Source organism: Urtica dioica, chromosome 7 (genome assembly GCF_054948205.1).
Source record: "Urtica dioica subsp. dioica isolate 48M chromosome 7, U.dioica_male_clone48M_v1_H2, whole genome shotgun sequence".
Taxonomy (NCBI): domain Eukaryota; kingdom Viridiplantae; phylum Streptophyta; class Magnoliopsida; order Rosales; family Urticaceae; genus Urtica; species Urtica dioica.
In genome coordinates this window covers 44,405,075-44,427,440 of record NC_142762.1, presented here as the reverse complement: position 1 = coordinate 44,427,440, position 22,366 = coordinate 44,405,075, and the positions used below count along the sequence as shown (strand labels likewise).

The 22,366-nt window shown below is 33.4% G+C and overlaps 3 protein-coding genes across 10 annotated transcripts; 2 read left to right on the top strand and 1 right to left on the bottom strand.

Annotated features, from left to right (window-relative positions):
* The first annotated feature begins 394 nt into the window (after positions 1-394).
* Positions 395-3,482, top strand: LOC149391990 (uncharacterized). 5 transcript variants are annotated; one of them, XR_016300068.1, is made up of 10 exons: positions 395-519; positions 802-906; positions 1,228-1,339; positions 1,449-1,551; positions 1,694-1,900; positions 2,052-2,122; positions 2,203-2,277; positions 2,436-2,736; positions 2,889-2,959; positions 3,161-3,482. XR_016300068.1 is itself a non-coding variant. In XM_089618823.1 (10 exons), the coding sequence occupies exons 7-10, from the start codon at positions 2,212-2,214 to the stop codon at positions 3,233-3,235; spliced, it is 513 nt and encodes a 170-aa protein (XP_089474949.1). In that variant the 5' UTR covers positions 395-519; positions 802-906; positions 1,228-1,339; positions 1,446-1,551; positions 1,694-1,900; positions 2,052-2,122; positions 2,203-2,211; the 3' UTR covers positions 3,236-3,482. The 5 variants fall into 5 exon arrangements, 4 of the variants coding, with proteins under 4 accessions (XP_089474949.1, XP_089474950.1, XP_089474948.1 ...); XM_089618823.1 differs by having other exon boundaries at positions 1,446-1,551; XM_089618824.1 differs by having other exon boundaries at positions 802-911; positions 1,446-1,551.
* Positions 3,483-11,468: 7,986 nt separating this feature from the next.
* On the top strand, positions 11,469-14,868 carry LOC149391989 (uncharacterized). 4 transcript variants are annotated; one of them, XM_089620407.1, is made up of 13 exons: positions 11,475-11,602; positions 11,873-11,977; positions 12,266-12,378; positions 12,487-12,576; positions 12,677-12,782; positions 12,866-12,941; positions 13,187-13,301; positions 13,405-13,477; positions 13,584-13,636; positions 13,915-14,026; positions 14,134-14,239; positions 14,313-14,584; positions 14,741-14,832. In XM_089620407.1, exons 3-10 carry the CDS (start codon positions 12,316-12,318, stop codon positions 13,984-13,986), a joined length of 648 nt encoding a protein of 215 aa, XP_089476533.1. In that variant the 5' UTR covers positions 11,475-11,602; positions 11,873-11,977; positions 12,266-12,315; the 3' UTR covers positions 13,987-14,026; positions 14,134-14,239; positions 14,313-14,584; positions 14,741-14,832. The 4 variants fall into 4 exon arrangements, with proteins under 4 accessions (XP_089476534.1, XP_089476533.1, XP_089476536.1 ...); XM_089620408.1 differs by lacking the exon at positions 12,266-12,378 and having other exon boundaries at positions 11,469-11,602; XM_089620409.1 differs by lacking the exon at positions 11,475-11,602 and having other exon boundaries at positions 12,890-12,941.
* A 3,477-nt stretch (positions 14,869-18,345) lies between these two features.
* On the bottom strand, positions 18,346-21,843 carry SAT32 (interferon-related developmental regulator family protein / IFRD protein family). Its single transcript, XM_089620719.1, has 13 exons — positions 21,470-21,843; positions 21,031-21,202; positions 20,761-20,841; positions 20,425-20,507; positions 20,221-20,333; positions 19,994-20,104; positions 19,790-19,899; positions 19,404-19,713; positions 19,262-19,339; positions 19,120-19,170; positions 18,949-19,029; positions 18,704-18,781; positions 18,346-18,582 (listed from the first exon to the last, which is right to left on the bottom strand). The coding sequence occupies exons 1-13, from the start codon at positions 21,477-21,479 to the stop codon at positions 18,532-18,534; spliced, it is 1,329 nt and encodes a 442-aa protein (XP_089476845.1). The 5' UTR covers positions 21,480-21,843; the 3' UTR covers positions 18,346-18,531.
* Positions 21,844-22,366: the final 523 nt, after the last annotated feature.

Genomic DNA, 22,366 nt, shown 5'->3' with positions numbered 1-22,366 from the left:
AACGTTTTTATCACGAAAATAATGTTTTTTAAGTGTTAACAAGTCTTTTTTTTTTTAATTTTTCTTAATATATACATTTCATCTATTTATTTAATATCTTGCGGCTTTATTAACTCTATTTACTGGTTAAAATTTCATTTATTAGAAAAATAATTAAGAATTTTTGTTTTTAAAATGATTTAAAATACACTATTTTAGAAATATTACACTTGAAAACGTTATTTTTATAATTTCCCCCAATTGTATGGTATTCTTTATTGGGCCTGTAGATGGGCCTAATTTCCTTTTTCAGGAGGAGGCTAATTGCGGATCACGTGCGCCTCTTATTAACGCCAATTTTGGCGTTATTTGAATTCCCCTTCCATAAAAAGAAAGAGAATGCTGATTTTAATATTGAATTTTGAATTTTTACGCTTTTTTCCCAGAAATCTCGCGCGGGATAATCAATTTAAATCAGAGTCTGCTTTCATTCATAACTTATGAAAAATTTGGCTGATCCATAGTCTGCTCTTATTCGAGGTTCGTATTCTGTCCTGTGTATGAACATCTCTTTATCTTTTAAAGGTTCTTTCACGGACCGAGCTTAACGATGTCTGATTTTTCCAAACTCTGGCTCTTTCAATGTTCTTGTTTTTTTTTTTTTTTTTTTTTTTTTTTTTTTTGATCGAACCGATGATTACTTTTCCGTTGGATTTTGTTTTAGTTTCTCATTCCAAAATTTATGTATATAATCGTTGAGGTTAGATAAGACGATCGAAATTCAATTAAAGTTATATATATGCAATTGTTATGTTGTGGCAGCAATAATTGGAGGCTGAATCGAGGTCGAGAACCACCGGCTATGGAGATCGCAGAATGGCGGAAAAAATCGCATCCTTATTCCCGGGAGCAGATCATTGAGAAGATGTGAGGTTTAGTTTTGAACTCAGTACGCGAGAAAATTAACATCATACAAAAAAAAAAGGAGACTGTAGATGAATTTTCGCTATTAACTCGTCACATAACAATTAATTTCTAATTGGATGTTGTGTCTTATCAACGATTTCGACGGAAGGTGGTAAGATGATATCGTTAGCAGTTACATATCCAGGACCCATTTATATCATTTCTTTCATGAATTCTAGTTAATTACAGTTATCATACCTGTTATGAAGGTTACAATTTTTTATATTTTAAATTTAAACGAAGCTCATTCAGAAAATATCTGACAATGAATTTCCTGTAAAGAACGGCGACATATAAGAAGAATCCATCGTTCTCTGGTCCAGAGGGATTACATAAACTCGAGAAACTTCCTTATATGTATGAGGAACTTGTCTACATTGAAGCCACAAGCGAGGTACTTACTCTACACACAAACAAGTCGATGCAAGTATCTAACAGGCTTTGTTTCGTATAAAATATGTATATACTGAAATGCATTCATTGGATTTTGATTGTTCTAGTAGTACTATCTGCGTAGAATTTCGTGTGACATGAGGACGCTTGAGACTAATTATATTCATACAATGCCCAACCAAGTTGGCAACAGTAACCGACTGCCAGATCAAGGTACAATATGCTCTTTTTCTGCCTTTAGCAATATGGAGAGTGGCTGAGTTAGTATATATAGGCTCTCTATTTGTGCTTTTTACCTAACCTAAAGCTCTCTCTTAGTTCTGTGGATTCATATCGATGTTACGTTTTTGTGTAGGATCTCTAGACGGGCAGCCCCGAGTGCACAATCAGACCCAGACCCAGAGCTCTATGCCGAACGTGGTTGGTCAGAATCCGAGCATGCAAGGTGTCCCTGCCAGTTCACAAATTTCTGCAGGGGATCCAATGGACCAAGATGTACCTAATATGTACGCAAACTCTAAGAGGCAACGAATTGTAAACCAACAACAACCCCATGGGTCAAGTATGTTATGTTTGTATTCAAGGGGTTTTTTATTTTTATTTTTGGGTATGCCTTCTTGAGGGTTGAGTCAAGAAAGTTGTTTTGCTATATATAACCGTGCCAAGCGTGTCTCATGTAACTTAGGACCGCATTTGTGCTTGACCTTGTGCAGCATCTCTCGACTCAACAGGTGAAATTGGGCATGCGAATGGAGGTGATTGGTGAGAGGAGGTATATCAGAAGGTAATATACTATGCTTTTCATGACCCTAAGCTCACACACTATTTGGACTCGTGTGACAAATTTATAAACTTTGTTTGCAGATCCAACTTATGAAGGTTCAATACTGGCCCAAACTCAGCGAAGCGTATCTGAAATTGTCCACCATGATACATTTGGTCCGTCACTAGCTCATCTGTTCCTCGATTTAGTTGTGGTTACCCATCACATGCTCAAGAGTTAAAAACATACTATCACGAAATATGTATAATGGAGCAGATGTATTTGAAATCCTGGGCGTTTCACTGTATTCTGATCTCTCTCTTCTGCTCAACAGCTTGAATCCCCTCCATTCCCATGGAAGTTAGAAAAGTCTAAAGGCTCGAAAGCATATGTAAAAATGATGCAACAGGCAATACTATTCTTAGGACTCTCAAAAGAAGGCATTACACCGTGGCACAAGAAGAACTTGGCTTCACGTGAGAAGCAGATAATAAACTGCATAAACCTTTATCGGCCAAAGGAACTTTGGCTCCCAAACGCAGCAAGCTCGGCTTCAGTCATCTCACGTGCATCCAATATGGACGCAGACTCTCAGAGGCAACAAGTCGTAAACCAACTACAGCCCCATGGGTCAAGTATGTTGTTTTTGTATTCAAGGGTTTTTTTTTTTTTTTTTTTGGGTATGCCCCGATTTTTGTTTCTTGAGGATTATATATATATATTAACATCACCGCACCAATCACGTCTCATGTAACTTATGGCCGCATTTGTATTTGATCTTATGTAGCGTCTTGTGACTCAACATCTCAGACTGGGCATGCGAATGGATGTGATTTACAAGAGGATGAATATCAGAAGGTATTGTGGCTTTGATAGAATCTATGATAATAAGTGTGGAAGCAAGCGAGAATGAGAGATATGCAGTCACGAGAGAATAAGATAGCGTTATATTAAATTATAAAAGAATGATGTAATGTCACTGAGTGTCTTGTTGGTGCTGCAAGTACATATTTGAATAGCAGAAAATAAAGTTGACGAATTTATAAACTTTGTTTGCAGATCAAATTTATTATGGAGGATGAATATATCCCTGAACTCAGTGAAATGTATCAGGAAATCCTAAAATTACATTAGGCCTGTACTGCAGGCGCTTTCGATGGGACGTCCTACCATTGAAGATCCGCAATCTCAGCTTCGAGGATAGGCTGCAGGCCAAGTATTTAAATTTATTCATCTGTTTTTTAGTTGTCATTTAAATTATGCTATTTAAATTAAGTCATTTGATTTATGTCTAGCTATAAAGTTTTGGACCCAGGCCGGTTGTAATTTGGTGTACTTATAACTGAATTTTTTTTTTTTTTAAATTAATGAAAATCATATTTTAGCCAACAATCTAATTTATCGATCAGTCTCTCTAAGTTAGTAGTGTGGTGGAAATTGATTGCCAAAAGGTGTTTCGGGCTATATACACGGTGAAGGTCAAGGGGTTTCTCCTTTCGGCTTACTTGTTGCCAAGTGTAGATATTTATTTGCTGGTTTGAGTAATATTTTAATTGAGTTTGTTAAATCGATCTGCGAATCGGAGTAGCGCAAATTGCAGAGCGCTGTTCTATTTTTTGTTCAGGTTGTACTGTTCAGGACCATCTTCCTGATGTATTTCGGTTTCTGATAGCTGCTGAATTAGCTGATCAATAAAGGGTAATTTAGCACGAACAAAAATCAACAACAAAAATCATTTGAAATTTAAATAAAACTGCATGCATACATTTGAAATTTAAATAAAACTGCTTTGACTTTGTCTCATGATGTGTAACAACCAATAAAAATCAAAATAATAACATTTATTTATCGGTAGCTACAAATAAAACATTATTCGTTGAGTAAATAAAACATTAGTTTTGTGACAGAATATTTTTAAAATTTTTAAATGCGACTCTTGCGAGCATTATTCGTTGTCACGTACTATTGGCCTCCAATGACCAGTGAGATAGGCGACAACAATTTAACCATAAATATTGAAATGAAATATCGTTGATGCTGTTATTATATATATATATATATATATATATATATAAATATATATTGGTTCCTTAAAATATATATATATATATATATATATAAATATATATTGGTTCCTTAAAATATATATATATATATATATATAAAAGTGGACTGACATCCATTTCACCAAAACTGAAATAGTAAAAATGCCCATTTAAAAAAAATAGTAAAAATGAGGTTTGTAACAAACATATAATGCTCGTTTGATTGCTAATTTGTTATACTTTTTCTTTCATCTTTTCTAAAACAAAAAAAAAGTCAGTTCAGAATATAGGAAATAATAGTTTGTTATATTATTAGGATAAAAACAAAACTTGACAATGAAAGCCACTAGTTGCTTGATTTATTTATTTTTATAAGAAAAGCTTCACGATATATATGCATACAAATTATACTTTTGTTTATAAAAGCGAAACTCGCATGGTACGATATATGTGTACGTCGTATGCATATTATTAATCACTACATAAATAACATATTCGAATCTGTGTATATTTAGTTTAAAAAAAAAACCCCCTCGTTTAAGGCAAAAAAAAAAAAGACCCCCTCTGTTTTGTTTAATTTTCCTTGCACCCTATCATTTTCATAAATAAACTATGTTCACATGGTGCTTGGGGTGGCAAATGCATGCAATGTACCATATTATTAATCGTAAAATTTAGGAACTACAAGTGTAAATAAGTTGATTTTGTTTTCTCATGTGCCCTTGTGAAATTTGGGATTTACCTATAACTCAATTATTATTTGTTTGTTTATTTATAAACCCCATCAACTGACATGTAAATAAACTATTTTTTGTAGTAAGAATCGTTTTGTTGAAAAGTCTAGGCGAAGTACATTATTCAATTTATAATATTAAAAAATAACCAATTTCTCACTTTCATTTCATATACTATTATAAGGGTTCCAAAACTGACTACGTATTATTTATATTTTTATGTAAAAAAGAAGTAAATATTTACAATTCCAAATTAACCATGAACAGTAGATGAACACAATATCAACCTACAATTACAAATTAGACAGTACGCATATATACATGATAGCATAATTAGGAGATTTATCCAAACTTGTATAGTTACGATCCAAAGTTGGTATAAAATAGGGATCGTAGCAAGAAATACTAATAGTGTCAAACTTAAAAGGGTTAGCCTATCACAATTGCAAAAAGGAAAATAAGGAAGGCCTATATATATATATATATATATATATATATATACAGACATGCAATCGTTGCTTTAGATGTTGAGATGTGTTTTAGAAGGAAAAACGTTTTGTATAAAAGTAAATAATAGTCTCCAATCATAATAGAATTTTTATTCTGTGTGCATCCACTTAAACAAAACTTAACAGAAATACTAAAATTATGATTGATAACATAAACGTACATACAAATGTACGATACATAGCCGTTGATGCATATTATTAACCACTAGATAAATAACATATTCGAATGGGTGTGTATTTCTTAAAAAAAAAAAAAAAACCCTTAAGGCAAAAAAAGGACCCTCTGTTTTGTTTTTCCTTGCACCATATCATTTTCATAAACAAACTATATTCACATGGTGCTTCGGGTGGCAAATGCATGCAATGTACCATACCCTAATATGACCTGAGAAATTTCATTTTATAGACCTAAAATTTAACAAAATATCGGGATTAGACCTCACACTTTAAAAATATCTAAAAATGGACTTTTGTCCCAATTTCGGACATAAATACCCTTTTGAACAAATATACTCATTTTACTTGTGATATCTTCTCAATCCTTCATTCGATCTTTAACGCTCGATTCCGATGAGATATAACTAAATTCAATGAGATATAAGGGAATCCGACGAGCTATGATAACATAGAATGACAAAATTTCACGTGAATTTGACTTTTTCCGCTTAAAATATCCAAAAAATATGAATTTTATCGTATAACATCGTACATTATCGTATGGCATCGTACGATGTCGTACGATGCGATACGATACATTATAATTATAATATACGATAAAATTCATACACATTATAATGTACGATATCGTACGATGCGATACGATACATTATAATTATAATGTACAATAAAATTCATACACATTATAATGTATGATATCGTACGATGTCGTACGATGCTGTACGATGTCGTACGATGCTGTACGATGTCGTACGATGCGATACGATCCAAAAATTCTAATCCTAGCGCAACCAATTCGAAGATGAAAAGAATTGTGATGAAAATGATTTGAAAATGAGAGAAAAATATGGGTTATTTGAATCAGGGGTATTTTGGTCCAAAATGTGTCCAAAAGTCCAATTTCAGATATTTTTAAAATGTGAGGTCTAATCCCGATATTTTGTTAAATTTTAGGTCTGTAAAATGAAATTTCTCTATGACCTCTTAACCATCTATATAACATCCTTCCGGACTCTCTCAGTCTTCTCACCCCTTGCTTCCCTACGAATTCCTACTCCCTCTCTCTCTCCCTCTCTTTTAACCATTTTCCCTAACTCTAAATGGCGGGCGTACAAATCCTGGTTCACCCACAGAGCGATCCCAGCTCGATCCACAAGTGCTTTCACCACGTCGGGAGAACACCCAATGAGCTCATTCAGGGCCGGCCTTGGGCTAAGGCGGGCTAGGCCTAGGTCTAGGGCCTCATATTTGGATAGGCCCCAAAATTTTTTCTATAATCACGTTCACGTGTGTAATTATATTTTTTTTGTTTTATATTTAATTTTTTATTGTTATCAAAAGGCCCCAAAATGTTTATTCGCCTAGGATCCCGGATGAGTTCGGGCCGGCCCTGAGCTCATTGATCGGGTCCAACGACACGTTGCCTCTCTCGGCTGGACCATCTACAATGTCCTCAAATACGGGACGCGACGGACCGAGTACGGCCGCTCCCCCGATGGCACCAAGAAGTTCACCAAAATAAAAAAAACTCTGCGAATATCTCATCGAGGCGGCCAAAAATGCTCAAGCCAGCAATGATATCCTAGAGGATAACGAAGATGTCATGCACACTGCAGCTCTCCTAAACAGTTTCAACGACGACAAACCGCCCACTCTCTAATTACTAATTAATAATATTCTTATTAGTAATATATAATAAATGATGCAATGTAGCTATGTAACTACCGAATTGTAAACCTTACATCCAGGCCCGGCTAAATCTTGAGGGTACTAAAACAAAGGCTTTAGGTCCATCAGCAAAGAAGGCCCAAAATTCTGATACATTTTTTTAAAGGACTATTTAAATCACCTAAAATCAATATTTTTAAAAATTAAAAATCATAATAAAAAGGCATATCATCGTTATTGTTTGTATATGATCTTTTTGTATATCTTTATGAAAGGCTCAAATATCCAAGTAGATTAAAGATGTTTAACCTAAAAATTATCATCGGCCTTTGAAATAAATAATATGATAAAAAAAACATTATCTTGTCAAATTAAGCCGGGATGTGACAACCTTAGGCCTGCTTTGAGTTTTCATGATTAGAAAAAAAATATAGTATTTTATCATTCTCACATTTATTAATTTTTATTTATTTTTTTGTTCTAATAGTATATCATCACAAGTACAACTGCGCCGTCATATTAGAGTTCTTATTTTCAAAATTTTGCTTTAGGCCCTCAAATAGGTTAAGCCGGGCCTGCTTACATCTACGTGGGGTGAGACTCGGCTAAGATGTATTTGGTTAAAGTCGGATAATTTAATCTTATTGCATTTACAGTTTTTTATTTTCTGAGACTTGCTAGGCTTACTCTAGATCTGAAAAGATATCGGTTGTTCAGAAGAGTCTGGTCTATTATGATATTATGTATTACTGTTGTATCATTTCCGTGCTAAATATCTGGATTGCCGTATTTACAGTGGATTTGTTCATCTGCGTAGTTGATTAAGTTACATTTTCAATTGTTTAAAAATTTGTGTAAAAGACGATATTATTTCATGAAATATTATTGGTAATGTGACCAAATATTCCTTTTCAGATTTTAGGATATTCTGGAATTAATTTATCTGGTCATACAACCAAGCATTTTCTGAAATCGACCTCATTTTCTGAAATACTAAATTGATGTTTACATGTACCTATCAAAAAGTATGGTGTATAAGAGAAACGCAGTTTGTTCAATATGAATAGAACGTATATATTTGAGTATATGTTTTGGTTCGATGTCTACATTCATCAACATAGTTCAATCATAAATTGAAAAAAAATGAGATGAGTACTAAACTCAATTGTATTGGTGAATATGAGTAGTCTTTTTTTTTAAACTAGTAAGAGTTTTAATTTTCTTAATGAAGTAGTCAATCGGATTGTAAAATTGTAACAAATTCTTCAACGATATTGAGGAATAAAAACTATATTTAACTGTTATAGTAATTTTTAAATCGAATTTTTCATTTTTCCTTCATATCTATTATATTGACCAATTTACCCAACATTGACTCACCTATAACTCGATTCTATAACAAGATATACTGGTCACGAGAAAAAGGCTATCTAGCAGGAGCCGTATGCCACGTCCCGATTTGTCCGCTAATTTATTTGAAGTTATTTGTTTCAATGTTATTGGGGTTCTTTCATGAGTTGTTTATTTTGTTGTTAATGTCATGGTTCTTTCCTAGTTATACCGCAGTTGGTCGGATCTAACCTATTCTTGAATCTTTATAGAAAATTCTTTAATACTTTTGAAATACAACCATTTAATAACATTATTCTATTCTTAAATACATTCCGGACCGAGGCTTTAATCGAATGAGATGCTTGAGGAGGTTGTTACCTTCGGTGAACTCTGGCTTATACACTCTTAGATGACACCATTTTCTTATCTCTTTTTATCTCACATTCTCTTTTATCAAACTGATTGCACTGGAAAAAAAAGGGAGTAAGGGTTTTTGCTAATCGGCGCTAAAACTCCGGAAATTAAAAATGGTTAAAATACAACTCATTAATAGAAAAATTCAAACTACTATAATTAACCTATAGAAAATAAAAATAATAAACATTAATTAAGAATAACGTATAACTCTAAATTGGAACTGTAAAACAGTTTATACTGATACAAAAATTAATTTTACACCGAAAATTTAAATTTTCATTGGAAATGCTTAAAAGAATCCTTACAAGTAATATTAATTTTAAAGACATGTTATGCAAATTGTGAATCTAGCAAACCGAGAGATTGTAGTTGACGGTAAATGTAGTGCATATGATTCATATCGAATGTTTTGTATCGGGGCGTTAGTTGAATTATTCAAAATCAGGTCTTTCTTTTTTAATGTTGTGAAGATATAAGCTCATACCTTTGAATAGATAACAATTATATTATAAACTCAACATGTACGAACATCTCAAGATCTGAATACAATAATAATTCAATATTAGAATAAAAAAATTCGACGAACGGAATATAAATCATACTAAAATTCCAGTAACTTATTGGCTCTTTCAAAAAAATAGTGAATGAATTGAAGTGGCCGAAGATTATAAACTATTGATATAAACTTTCGGAGTATTTTCACAGCCAAAAGATGAAAAAAAAATCTTGATCAAAGAATTCGAAAGATGATCAAGTCATTTTCGCAACACAAAAACTACCGTAGTAAATTGGACAAAATAAATCAAAGTTTACACTAACTTAATTGCAAAAAATAAACTAAACTAGCTAAAAACTTTTACATCAAGAGTAAAACACATAATTTCACGAAACAAAAATTATATAACCTTAAAACTAACATCAATCCACTCTATAAAATACGTCAAAAGAAACAACAATATACACCACTAACACAAGGGAGGGGTCATTGCAAAATGGATAACAAAGTCGGGGGAGCGAAGGGAGATGAGGACGACGACGATGCCATTGAGAGGATCAGATATAGAGGTGTCAAAGGTGTGGTCGGATCTGAGTTAATGACCTGTAACAACCAAAGACATGAGATCCACCATCGAAGCAAAAATTCATTAGGGGATGTTGGAGGTGGAATCAAGTAAGATGGAGGAGGCAAAATCGGAATCCTACGAAAGGCGCTCAAAAAATGATGGTATAAAGAAGCTAACAGAAACTACATCTCCATATAGTAGTTGAGAACTAATTGTAAGAAAAAAAAAAGAGGAGAGGGAAAATAGATCAAAACTTGTTACTTTTTTAAAATCGGGTTTAAAATACCAAAAACTTACTACAATAATTTTGTTCAATTACCTTTCTATATAGAAGCTTTATTCATATGATTGTGTCTTTATAGATCGAATACAAAAATCACTTACAATAAAGTCCGATATGTGTTTTAGATACAATTTGAAAGAGGTCTATTTGTGTAAATTTGGTTGGCATGAATTCTTATCTATGTTGGTCGTCGTCCATAATGACGGTGCTGGTGCAAATTTGAAGTCTAGAATCTATAAATAATATATGAATAAATTACACGTATAACCTCTGAACTTATGACAACTTACCAACATAGTCCCTACTTTTTTTTCCCGCCAGCGTCAGCCCTGAACTTTCATTTTCTTATGAGTTTAGTCTTTTCGTCTATTTTTCTCTATGTCTCGTTTATTTTTTACCCAACGTCAGCCTTGCCTCTTAATTTTAATGGAGATGGAGTGTCCTCCTGCGTGTTTTCCGCACTCTCCTTCGTGTACGTCGGAAGGATCTTTTCAGACTCCGCTGGTCCGACGCAACGGAGATAAGGGCATGTGGAGCTTCTTTTAAACAGGACAAATAATTTTTTTTAAGTGTTAAACAATTATATATTTTTTTATTTTTCTTAATATATACATTTTATTTATTTAATGTCTTGCGGCTTTATTAAAGTTTATACAATTTCATTTATAAGACAAATAATTGAGAAATGTTATTTTTAAAAGGATTTAAAATACAAAAAATTAGGAAAATAGCCAACTTGATATTGTTGAATAGCCAATATTTAGTAAATCTTAGGTAAATAGCTATAAATCATTATATGGCTTAATATATGGCAGTGGCTATTTACTTAAGATTTACGTTTATAAATATATGAAATTGGCTATTTGCCTAATATTTATCAAACGTTGGCTGTTTAACAATATCAACGTTTAAATTGATTATTTTTCTAATGACCCTTTTAAATAGACTATTTTAGAAATATTACACTTGAAAACGTTATTTTTATAATTTCTCCCAATTGTTTGGCGTTCTTTATCGGGCCTGTAGATGGGCCTAGTTTTCTTTTCAGGAGAAGGAGGCTAATAGCAGATCAACGCCAATTTTGGCGTTATTTGAATTCCCCTTCCATAAAAAGAAAGAGAATGCTGATTTTAATATTGAATTTTGAATTTTTACGCTTTTTTCCCAGAAATCTCGCGCGGGATAATCAATATAAATTAGAGTCTGCTTTCATTCACGTTCATTCATAACTTATGAAAAATTTGGCTGATCCACAGTCTGCTCTTATTCGAGGTTCGTAATCTGTCCTGTGTATGAACATCTCTTTATCTTTTAAAGGTTCTTTCACGAACCGAGCTTTACGATGTCTGATTTTTCCAAACTCTGGCTCTTTCAATGTTCTTGTTTTTTTTTTTTTTTTTGTGATCGAACCGATTATGACTTTGCCGCTGGATTTTGTTTTAGTTTCTCATTTCGAAATTTATGTATATAATCGCTGAGGTTAGATAAAACGATCGAAATTCAAGTAAAGTTCATATATATGCAATGGTTATGTTGTGGCAGCAATAGTTGGAGGCTGAATCGTGGTCTAGAACCACCGGCTATGGAGATCGCAGAATGGCGGAAACAATTGCAACCTTATTCCCGGGAGCAGATCATCGAGAAGATGTGAGCTTTACTTTGAACTCAGTGCTCGAAAAATTTAACAATTGAGGGCTCTGCAATGATTTATACATTACATTTTAAATCTCATATTTGCTTTGTTTATCATGTCATAAGAGATCTTCATGAATGATAAAAAATAAAAATAAAAAATAAAAAACCCCGTGAAAGTAGATGTCTATAATTAATTGTCCTGTATATTTATTTATCTGTGCATTATGGAGGTTGTGCAATTTTTATGTTAAAAAATAAAACTCATTCAGCAACTTACCTGATATTGTATTTCCTGTAAAGAATGGATACATTTAAGAAGCACATACCATCTTGTGGTCCAGAGGAATTTCATGAAATCAAGAAACTTGCTGATATGTTTTGAGGATTTTACTTGCAATGATGAGACAAGCCAGGTACTTTTTCTACACACAAACAAGCTGATGCAAATATTTACATGCTCTGTTTCATATTAATAAACGTTTATATAATCTTATGCATTCATTGGATTTTGATTGTTCCAGCCATCATTCTCTGGTCCAGAGGGATATAATGAAATCGAGAAACTTGCTGAAAGGTATGAGGAAAAACTCAACACTGCAGCCAGAAGCGAGGTACTTTTATGACATACTGACAAGTTGATGCAAATATTAACATGCTCTGTTCCATATAAATATGTACATAATGCACGCATTGGATTTGTGACTGTTCCAGTGGGATTATCTGCTGAAAGTTTCACAGATGGGGCGTAAGGTAGAGACCGAGTTTCAGAATACGATGCCTGACCAAGTTGGCAATACTAACCGATCTCCGGATCAAGGTAAAACGTTGAAGTGGTTTATGTGGTACAATGCTATGAATTTATCTTCTTTTACTTTCCTTCCTTTTAACAACATGGTGAAGAATCACCGCTTGTGGTTACTGTAGATTGGCGGACACATTTTCAACCTGTGGTCCGGCAGCAGATGCTCGACAAGATGTGAGTTATACTTTTAAACTCAGTACACAAGAAAGTTAACATTTAAGTGCTCTGCAATGATTTATGACTTACATTATGTGTCTTATAAATTGGCTTTTGTTCATTATGTCATGGGAGATCTTTAAGAAGGAAAAAAAAATGAGAAAGTAGATGCTTATCATAAATAATCATGTAGATCTCTTTCATAGTTCATTGGGAATCAAAACTCATTCATCAACTTATCTAACTATGTATTTCCTGTAAAGGATGGGTACAATAAAGAAGTATTTACATTCCGGTGCTGGTCCAGAGGATTTACGTGAACTCAGGGAAAATTCTGAAAGGTTCGAGGAAAAGTCGTACACTGCCGCCAGAAGCGAGGTACTTTTTTTTTTACATACAAACAAGTTGATGCAAATATTTACGTGCTCCGTTTCATATAAATTTATATATAATGCATGTATTGCATTTGTGGCTGCTCCAGTGGGATTATCTGCTGACATTTTCTCAGAAGATGTGTAAGCTTGAGACCGGGCTTCACCAACCGCCGGAACAAGGTAAAACTTCGAAGTGTTTAAGTGGTACAGTGCGATGAATTTCTCTTCTTTTACTTTCTTGCCTTTTAACAACATTGTCAACAATTATCGGCTGTGGACACTGTAGATTGGCGCACACGTTTGCAACCTGAGGCCCGGCAGCAAAATCGTCAACAAAATGTGAGTTTTACTTTTGAACTCACTATACAAGAAAGTTAATATTTAAGGGTTCTCAAATGATTTATAAATTATATTATGTGTCTCATAAATTGGTTTTGTTCACATGTCGTAGGAGATCTTCAAGAAAGAAAAAAAAAAAAAAAAGAGAGAAAGTAAATGCTTATCATAAATTATCCTGGAGATAAAATGCATTGTGAAGATTACAATTTTTTTGTTTATAACAAAATACATTCAGCAAATTATTTAACAACTTATCTGACTATGTATTTCCTGTAAAGCATGGATACATTAAAGAAGCATCTTCCGTCCTGTGGTCCAGAGGGATTACACGAAATCAAGAAACTTGCTGAAAGGTATGAGGAAAAGTTGTACACTGTAGCCGGAAGCGAGGTACGTTTTTTCACGCACAAACAAGTTGATTAACATATTAATGGCTTTGTTTTCATATAAATATGTATAGATAATGATATCCATGCATTGGGTTTTGACTGTTCCAGTGGGATTATCTGCTGAAACTTTCATATAAGGTGTGTAGGGTAGAGGCCGAGTTTCAAAATACAATGCCCAATCAAGTTGACAATTGTTGCCAACCGCCGGATCAAGGTATTATATATATATATATATATATAACTGTACCAAGCACTTCTCATACACATTTGTGCTTGACTTTCTGTAGCACCTCTTGACTCAACAACTCAAACTGGTCATGAGAATGGAGGTGATTGGCAAGAGGAGGTATATCAGAAGGTAATAACTATGTTTTTCATGACAATGAACTCAAACAACAGGGTACAGGTTGATAGTGACTTAAATAGAACCTGTGATAATATGCATGGAAAATAGAGTTGTCGAATTCGTTAACTTTGTTTGCAGATCAAGCTTATGGCGGATCAATACTTGGATGAACTAAATGAAGTGTTTTTAAAGATCACCATCATAGTGCTTGAAGTATGTATCTTGCTCATCTGTTCCTCGTTTTAGATTTGGTTACAAGTATTCGTGTTAAAACATATAACAGAGAGCAGATGAACTTCAAATCTCGGTGTTTCTTGCACTGACCAACGGTGTTTTATTTTGTTCTGATCTTTCTCTTCCGCTCAACAGATTGATTCCCGTCCAGACGGGCCAGAGTTAGACCAGTTAAGTGACGTGAGAGCACTTGGATACGTCATTGGGAAGGCAATAACGTTCTTAGAAGTCAAAAAAGCACGCATTCAACCGTGGCACAAGGTGAACTTGGCTTCATTTGAGAAGCAGATAATAGACTGCCTATACCTTTTTAATGCAAAACATGCCCGGCTCCTAAAGCCAGCAAGCTCAGCTTCGGTCGATGCATGAACCAAGTCCATCAATCTCATCTGAGGGTCTTGTTGCGTACTTGGGAATTAAGGGGTTTTATTATGAAATGAAGGTTTTTAAATTATGCTATTAGTATTATTAATTTTACATTTTTATTATTCTGAATTTAATTAATTACCTGTATTAGGATTATTTGGTTTTATTTATTTTTATTTGGAAAGTAGGGTTCCTAGTGGAAATAAGGTTTTAAGCGGCCTATCTATTAAATAGGTCTTTGTTATCAATTAAGAGCTTCCCACCGGCACCAATAACTCAATACCTGAAAAAAAAAAAAAAAAAATGAGGTTCTTGCGACGCTTTGCACTGTCAACATACTTTTGTTATCAATTAAACTAAATCGTAACTAACTTGATCAAGTATATATTATTCTACGCCGGTAAACTACAGAATTAATCAGAGACGTGGATTTTTTTTTTTTTGGCTTACATGTATATTATATTTTTATATTTATATTTTTATAATGTATATAATAGTTTAAGTAGGCTTAACGACTAAAGAGGTTACGCCAATTTGATGCATACATGAATTATTTATGGATTGTCAGAGGCTGAGGCTATGTATGGTCCATGAATTATAAGCAAATGATAAAAGCATGGCTGTGGTTTTTTTTTTTCTTCTTCTTCTTTTGTATCGTGGTGGCTTATAATTAAGGATAGGGAAAATAACACATTTATACCCTGTGTTTTAGTGAAATGTCGAGTTTAACCATCGGTTTTCAAAAATGTTGAGTTCATACCCTCTGTTTAACTAAAATGACGAAATTATACCCCATGTTTAACTAAAATGATGAAATTATACCTTGAAATAGACAACAGTGTCACGAATATTCTTTTTATTGACTTTTCATTGACGTTGACTATAATATGTATATATAAACACCAATTATCTTTATTCATTCGCGTCATATATGTAATTTATTTAAAAACTAAAAAATAAACAACAGTCTCTTAATCGTGAAGAACACAGAAAGAGGCAAATGGGTAAACATCGATAGTTGATAGTCATCAAAATCGCATATTCGAACAGAGAATCCAGAATTTAGAGTTACAATTCGAACACGGAATGAAGTCATTTCTTAGGAGGTATGAGTTTTATTATTTAATTTCAATTTAAGGCTATTTTTATTTCAAAATTGAGAATTTGGAAATTAGGGCACTGATTTAGATTTGATTTTGTTTTTCTTATATAAGAGTTAATATCAATGAAAGGGAGATTTGTGACGCTGTTATTCATTTCAGGGTATAATTTCGTCATTTTAGTTAAACAGAGAGTATGAACTCGACATTTTTGAAAACCGAGGGTTAAACTCGACATTTCACTAAAACACAGGGTATAAATGTGATATTTTCCCTTATTGGTACCAATATTACTATTTTCATGCCACTTTACGATAATCAATCAAAACTTTAAATTTGACACATTTATTATCAAATCACATGTGCAAAACCTATAATGTCCTTAATAAAATCTATCACGAAATTGAAGAATTTTGTGACACATCTATCATGAAATTTCCAATTTTGTGACAAATATGTCACGAAAGTAGAGACTTTCGTGACAAATTTCGTGACCAAGGAATCACGACATTTCAAAATTTCATGAAAAATTAGTCACGAATTTTCTAAAAATAGTGATTAACAATCTTTTTTGGAGTCGTTGAATTTTTTAAGCAAAAAAAAATAAAAACTTTTTTTGGTACCATGAGACTGAATCAATCATAAAGCTAATTAATTACCAACATTATATAATAAAGTATAACCCAATAATCATATTATTCACATAATTCACTCACTCCGACAATACAACTCTCTCATTTTAAATCACTTGAATCATTACATATAATCATATCAATGAATTCATTCACAACTCCAATTATTAAAGATTAATATTTTAGAAAGCTAGATTAATATTTTAGATCCAAAATATATCAAAGAGAAGACTTCTTTGATGTATACTAGGTAATCAAAGATGGTTGCGACTTGTTTGAATGAAAATTAATTAATTAAATTTCATTTACAAGTAATTATTGTTCTAAATCCAAATTCACATTTGTATTAGTATATAAAGATGCACAATTATCCACAAAATTGAAGGCTCCAAAGAATTCAACTACATAAGAAAAAAAGTGGATTAAAATTTTGGACACATAGACTAATTATTTTGAAATAATGAGAAAACTGGTTCACGAACATAAAGACCAAAAATCTAAAAAAAAAAATTATTTATGAAAATCAAACTAGAAATTACATAATCGATTGATAGACCAAAATTGGATTTGGGAGCCGAAGAAATTGATCAAAATCATGTATGATTCCTTTTTCCAAAATAAAATAATTCAAACAACTCAACTACCAAAAAAAAAATAGTATATTAAAATTTTGGACTATTGAAATAATTATTTTGAAATTCTAGAAAAACTGGTTCACGAACGAGACAAGAACATAAAGACCATAAATCTAAAAATTAAGAAATCCTAATGAAAATCATAACAGACAATTTCAAAAATGATTAATGGACCGAAATTAGGTTTGGTAGCTAAAAAATTGATCAAAATCACGTACGATTTTTTTTTCAAAATGAAATATTATGTATCCAAAAATGAATGGGTAAATTAGAATTTATGTATTATAAATAAAAGTAAGATAATTGAATTTAAAAAATGAATAAATTGTATTTGTTGACAAATTTATTACCAAACTTGTCACTAAATACCATATTATATATAGCTTTTGTCATTAAAAATTAGATTTTGCCATGATTCTTGTGTATACATGTTGGGCAATTTGTAAGTTGAATATTATAATTTGTTTGATAATGCATTTGGTACTTTAATTATCTTTTCTTGTTACTGCTTCACTCCGCTCTACTACTTATAGATCTCCTCAAGGGAAAAAAAAAACAAAAACAAAAACAAAAAAACAAAAACAAAAAAAAAAAACAAAAAAAAAACAAAAAAACCAAAAAAAAACCAAAAAAAAAAAAACAATAACAAATATAAAAAAAAAAAAAAAAAACTAAAACTAACAAACAAGAAGTATATTAATTTTTTAATTCTTTACTAGAATTGTGAGTTGAGAAAGTGCAAGTGAAGAATACGTTTGGAACCTAATGCATCGAAACAAATTAATTTGAGTATGACATCTTATGAATTATAATATTCACTAAATTTATTGAATTTGTACCATCGATTTAAAATAAACTTAAAACAGGCTAAATCGGACCAGACAAGTCTAAAACGATTTGGTCTAATTTAGTTTATTTTCTTTAATCAACAAGCCCAATCTTAAAATTTTCAAACCGTAAAAACCATATCCGGTCTAGTTTGGAGACCGGTTCAGTTTGGAGACCGGTTTGAAGGTATTATTCGATTCACTCAATACAAACTAAAGATATTCCATTGTTACACTTACACAAACAGCATTGTCAATCTCCGCTTATGAGCTTTCGATTTATGAATAATTGGCATTTGACTAAGGAGATTTAAATAGTACAGCTCATGTCAATCTCTTAGAAAAGAACAATAAAAAATGTAACTTCTAAGCGTCTTCATCTTCCCTGTCAAATGCGAAAAGCCCAAAGTTTTTACCCTGAAAACACACCCAAAATAAAAATAAAAAAACTTGTTAAGATGCTTATTTTGAATGCTCAACCTCCTTTTAAAAATGTACCACACATTAGTAAGTGGCCAGTTTTAACAATGGATTTTACCGTTGATAACATTCGCTGCTTGTTTAGATGTTGCGTTCTTGCTTTGTTGGCAGCTGAATTTGGTGACCTAAACATCCTCTGTAGGTAAAATGTAAAAAAAATAAATAAATAAATAACCATAAATACTAGGCGCCATATAAACGGTTTGCATGTCAGTATAAATAAAACCGGTTTGCATGTTTTTTTACCACTAATATGGCCGGCCTATAATGTTTTCTACCGCTAAGGCAACCAAACAAACTGACCTTTTCTCCGCCAGATAAATTACGGTCGGCTGCGAACTTCTTAGGAGTGAACGCAAAGACTTCATGAAGAAATTCGTTTTCCTGTTTTAACCAAAACTAATACTCTGAGCAAGCAAACTCATATTCAAGCAAAAACCAATGCACACATACATATGAATCGGATAAACTAACCTGCATGTGCTTGACAAACCCTCCAGCTAGAAAGTGCTTAATAAAGTTCAACTGTTGAAATGCAGAGAAAACTAATCAACAATAGGCCAGAAGACACTTCCTGAAGGAGCGCTATAATAAGCAAAGGGAAATCCAAAGAAACCTGAATCAGATTACACCACGTGGATGCCTGCAGTGATTCTCCACCAATCTTAAGGGAGACTTCGGGGCAATAACCGTCCTGTCAAATACAAACCCGTCACATATCTGTCCAATATTGAACGGAAAAATACACTCATGTTTACCTCAAGATATTCTAATATATCACGAAACAAGTTTCGCTGATTGTTGAGATCTTTCTTGGCAGAACCTTTTCCACCCGCCTCAGCTGCAAGGTTTCTTACTTGGTTCACGATTTTCGACTTCAACCCTTGTATGTGCATATGTTCTCGAGATTTACTTCCATCTTGAGCCGGCCCATCGCTCGAACCTCTAGCTTCTCCGGAAAATTTTTCCAAACTGCCCGTCTCAAATATTAGAGCCAGCGCTTCACCCGCAGCGATTCGGACAGCACGGTCCTCCTTGTCTAGAAGGCTTGAAAGGTATGATAGTGTCCTACACAGATAACCAAACGGTTATAAGCAACTTTAATTCGTAATCAAGAACACCCTCGAGTTGAAGAAAATATTACTCTTGCCAATCTTTAGGACCGAGTTTCCCTCCATTGGCAGTCGTAAGAAGAAACGACCATGCCGATACCATTGCAGATATTAAGGCACCTGTGGGTTTGACAGCTACTACCTGTAGAGGAATGAATATAGGTTATGAAAGCTATCAATGATTTATTATAAATTACATATTTGCTAAATACCATTAATAATTTAAATCTCCTTACATTGGAGCTGAGCTTTGGATGAACCATTTGCCACATTATTTGCATCGACCTTTCTGTCTGCTCTGGGTCAATGCCACCAACAAAGGTGATGATAGCCAAACAATCCAGCGACTACAATCATTTTATCACTTTACGAATCAGAATTCCGTTTGAGAATTATGATACAAAGAAGCACAACGAAAGCAATTTAACTCGTATCATAATGAAACGTTAATCTTGTCACCTACCGCTAACTTGGAAATTTCAGAACCAGATTTGAGAGTTTGTGAGAGAGGAGTGAGCGATTCCTGCAATATCTCACGTGCTTCATCCCCGAAGCCAACCGTCAAAGCCAACACACCTACGTAAACGAATTACCAAATCACAGCGATTAAGTATACAATGTACCAGAAGCTACCAAAACGTCTCGAAACAGGATTTAAGATGTGCACCAATGAGATGAGCGGCCAAAGATATCTCGGTGGGAGAACCTTTTTTGAACGAATTCAGACACTGATGCAGTAAGGTAGCGAATCTGGAAAATCCCACATTTAAATGAAAATCAAAACACAGATAGAATTAATAAGAAACCGAACTTTCTTATATGGACAATCGGGAGATAACTTCTTGGCATTCTTCTAAGGAATAACAAACTAAGACCCCATCACAAAATACATCCATGCACTTCTTATAACCCTCTTTATTTATATAGCACTAAATGTTAACTGGATAACCTAAAGTCTAAATTAGAATTTTCCAGAGACAAATAAAGATAACAAAGCACTTACTTCTTTTCCACAAACTCGTGTTGCAGGCTGCTATTAAAAGCTTCGGTAATCGCTTTCAATGCTTTTACTCTAGTCTCACCCCTTTTAACACAAAAAAAAAGAACGATTAAAAAGGGTGTCATTAAAGCAGTGTTAAAGTCACTTCGTTCAACCCCGAACCTCAAATCATCATATTTTTTTTATCACACCACGAGTTTCTGAGAAAAAACGGGCAACTATCATCGAAACAAGTTCTTGACAGATCGATATGAGCAAGAAATTAGAGATTACCTTTTATCAAATAATGCCTCGAGAGCTTGGTCGAGTAAACTATCTTTATCGATTTGCATTTCTTCGTTCACCACCGTCGACACACGCTCGGAGCGTATTGTCGATGAAGAGCTAACACTACTAGTATCGTCATCTGAATCCAACATTGCAGCACCTTTACGCTGAGCATTACCTGTACATACACACATTTTATTTTCACCCAACCATAGATCATAAATATCGAAATCCAAAGCGAGGCAACAAACAAGTAAGAAACGCAATCAATCGCAATATTCCAGATTTCCAAACGGTAAACAATAATGGCAATCGAATTATTAGGCGTGGCAAGTTGAACAAACCCTAATCCCCAAAATCCAGGACGAAAACCCTAAGGTCAGATCAAAAGTCAAAGAAACGTAAGCTTTCTTTTTGCGATCAAGAAAAAAGAGAAAAGACTTACGTTTTCCCATCGCTGCTGAGCAATCGACGACCGAACCGCGTCAAAAATAACGGAAACTTTGATAAAGAAACTGAATATGAGAGCGCTTTGAGAAGACGATATCGCAACAACCAAGTCCTAAAGAAATGAAAGATATCAACAACGGCTGAGAAGATTCAGAGGACGAATTAGCCATCAAAGTCTTGGTTTTCACGGAGGAGATGAATCGAAACGAGGGTGTTGCCTCCAAAAAAATATATAATTTTGTGGGAATTTTTTTTTTCTTTTTTTGTCGAGAGAGTGAAAGGCTTTCGTATCCAAGTTACGAACCACACAACACACAGAGGTAATAAGTTTTACTTCGAAGGCCGTCTCTTTTTCCTTCGTCAAAACAAGAAAGCTATTTCCTTTTTTTTTTTTTTTTCTCGTTTTTTGCATTTATTGTGTTTGTTTTTTCTGACGCGTGAGAAAATAAAAAAAGGAATAATCGATATTGGGTGGTGTTGGGTGCATGGAATATTCGGTGGACGTTTCAACGGTGTGGGTGAGTGACGTGGCATCGTAATAAGCGCAATGTCTGTGACCAACGTTGTCGTTTCCACAAGCCAGTTGGGAGAGGCAGTGACGAGTATGATAAAGAAGTCAGCTCCCAACTAAGCACGTGGCTCCTAATTATAAATTTTATGGTGACAAATGAACCAAATTTTCATAACCAAGTAAAATTTCAGCCACATGAAAAGACCTCACTTTTAGATTTTAGACAGAATATTTTTAACTTTACTACCATAGATCAAAAAGAGAAATGAAGAGTGCAGCTCGAGTTCAAAATAAACAAAATAAAAAAATTAAGGGCTATATTTGGTCTAAATTATAAAGTTATGTCAATTTTTTAACACCTACGGGTTTTTTCTTTTTTCT

Bases quoted from the DNA above. Each gene is read 5' to 3' on its own strand.
- LOC149391990 (XM_089618822.1), top strand. From the start codon at position 842: ATGGAGATCGCAGAATGGCGGAAAAAATCGCATCCTTATTCCCGGGAG. The intron at 907-1,227 runs GTGAGGTTTAGT...TTTCCTGTAAAG, and splicing joins GAGCAGATCATTGAGAAGAT to AACGGCGACATATAAGAAGA. The intron at 1,340-1,448 runs GTACTTACTCTA...TTGTTCTAGTAG, and splicing joins ACATTGAAGCCACAAGCGAG to TACTATCTGCGTAGAATTTC.
- LOC149391989 (XM_089620407.1), top strand. From the start codon at position 12,316: ATGAAATCAAGAAACTTGCTGATATGTTTTGAGGATTTTACTTGCAAT. The intron at 12,783-12,865 runs GTAAAACGTTGA...AACATGGTGAAG, and splicing joins TAACCGATCTCCGGATCAAG to AATCACCGCTTGTGGTTACT. The intron at 13,478-13,583 runs GTAAAACTTCGA...TGGACACTGTAG, and splicing joins TCACCAACCGCCGGAACAAG to ATTGGCGCACACGTTTGCAA.
- SAT32 (XM_089620719.1), bottom strand. The intron at 20,105-20,220 runs GTAGGTGACAAG...AAATGATTGTAG, and splicing joins CTGAAATTTCCAAGTTAGCG to TCGCTGGATTGTTTGGCTAT. The intron at 19,171-19,261 runs GTTTCTTTGGAT...GCATTTCAACAG, and splicing joins CGTGGTGTAATCTGATTCAG to TTGAACTTTATTAAGCACTT.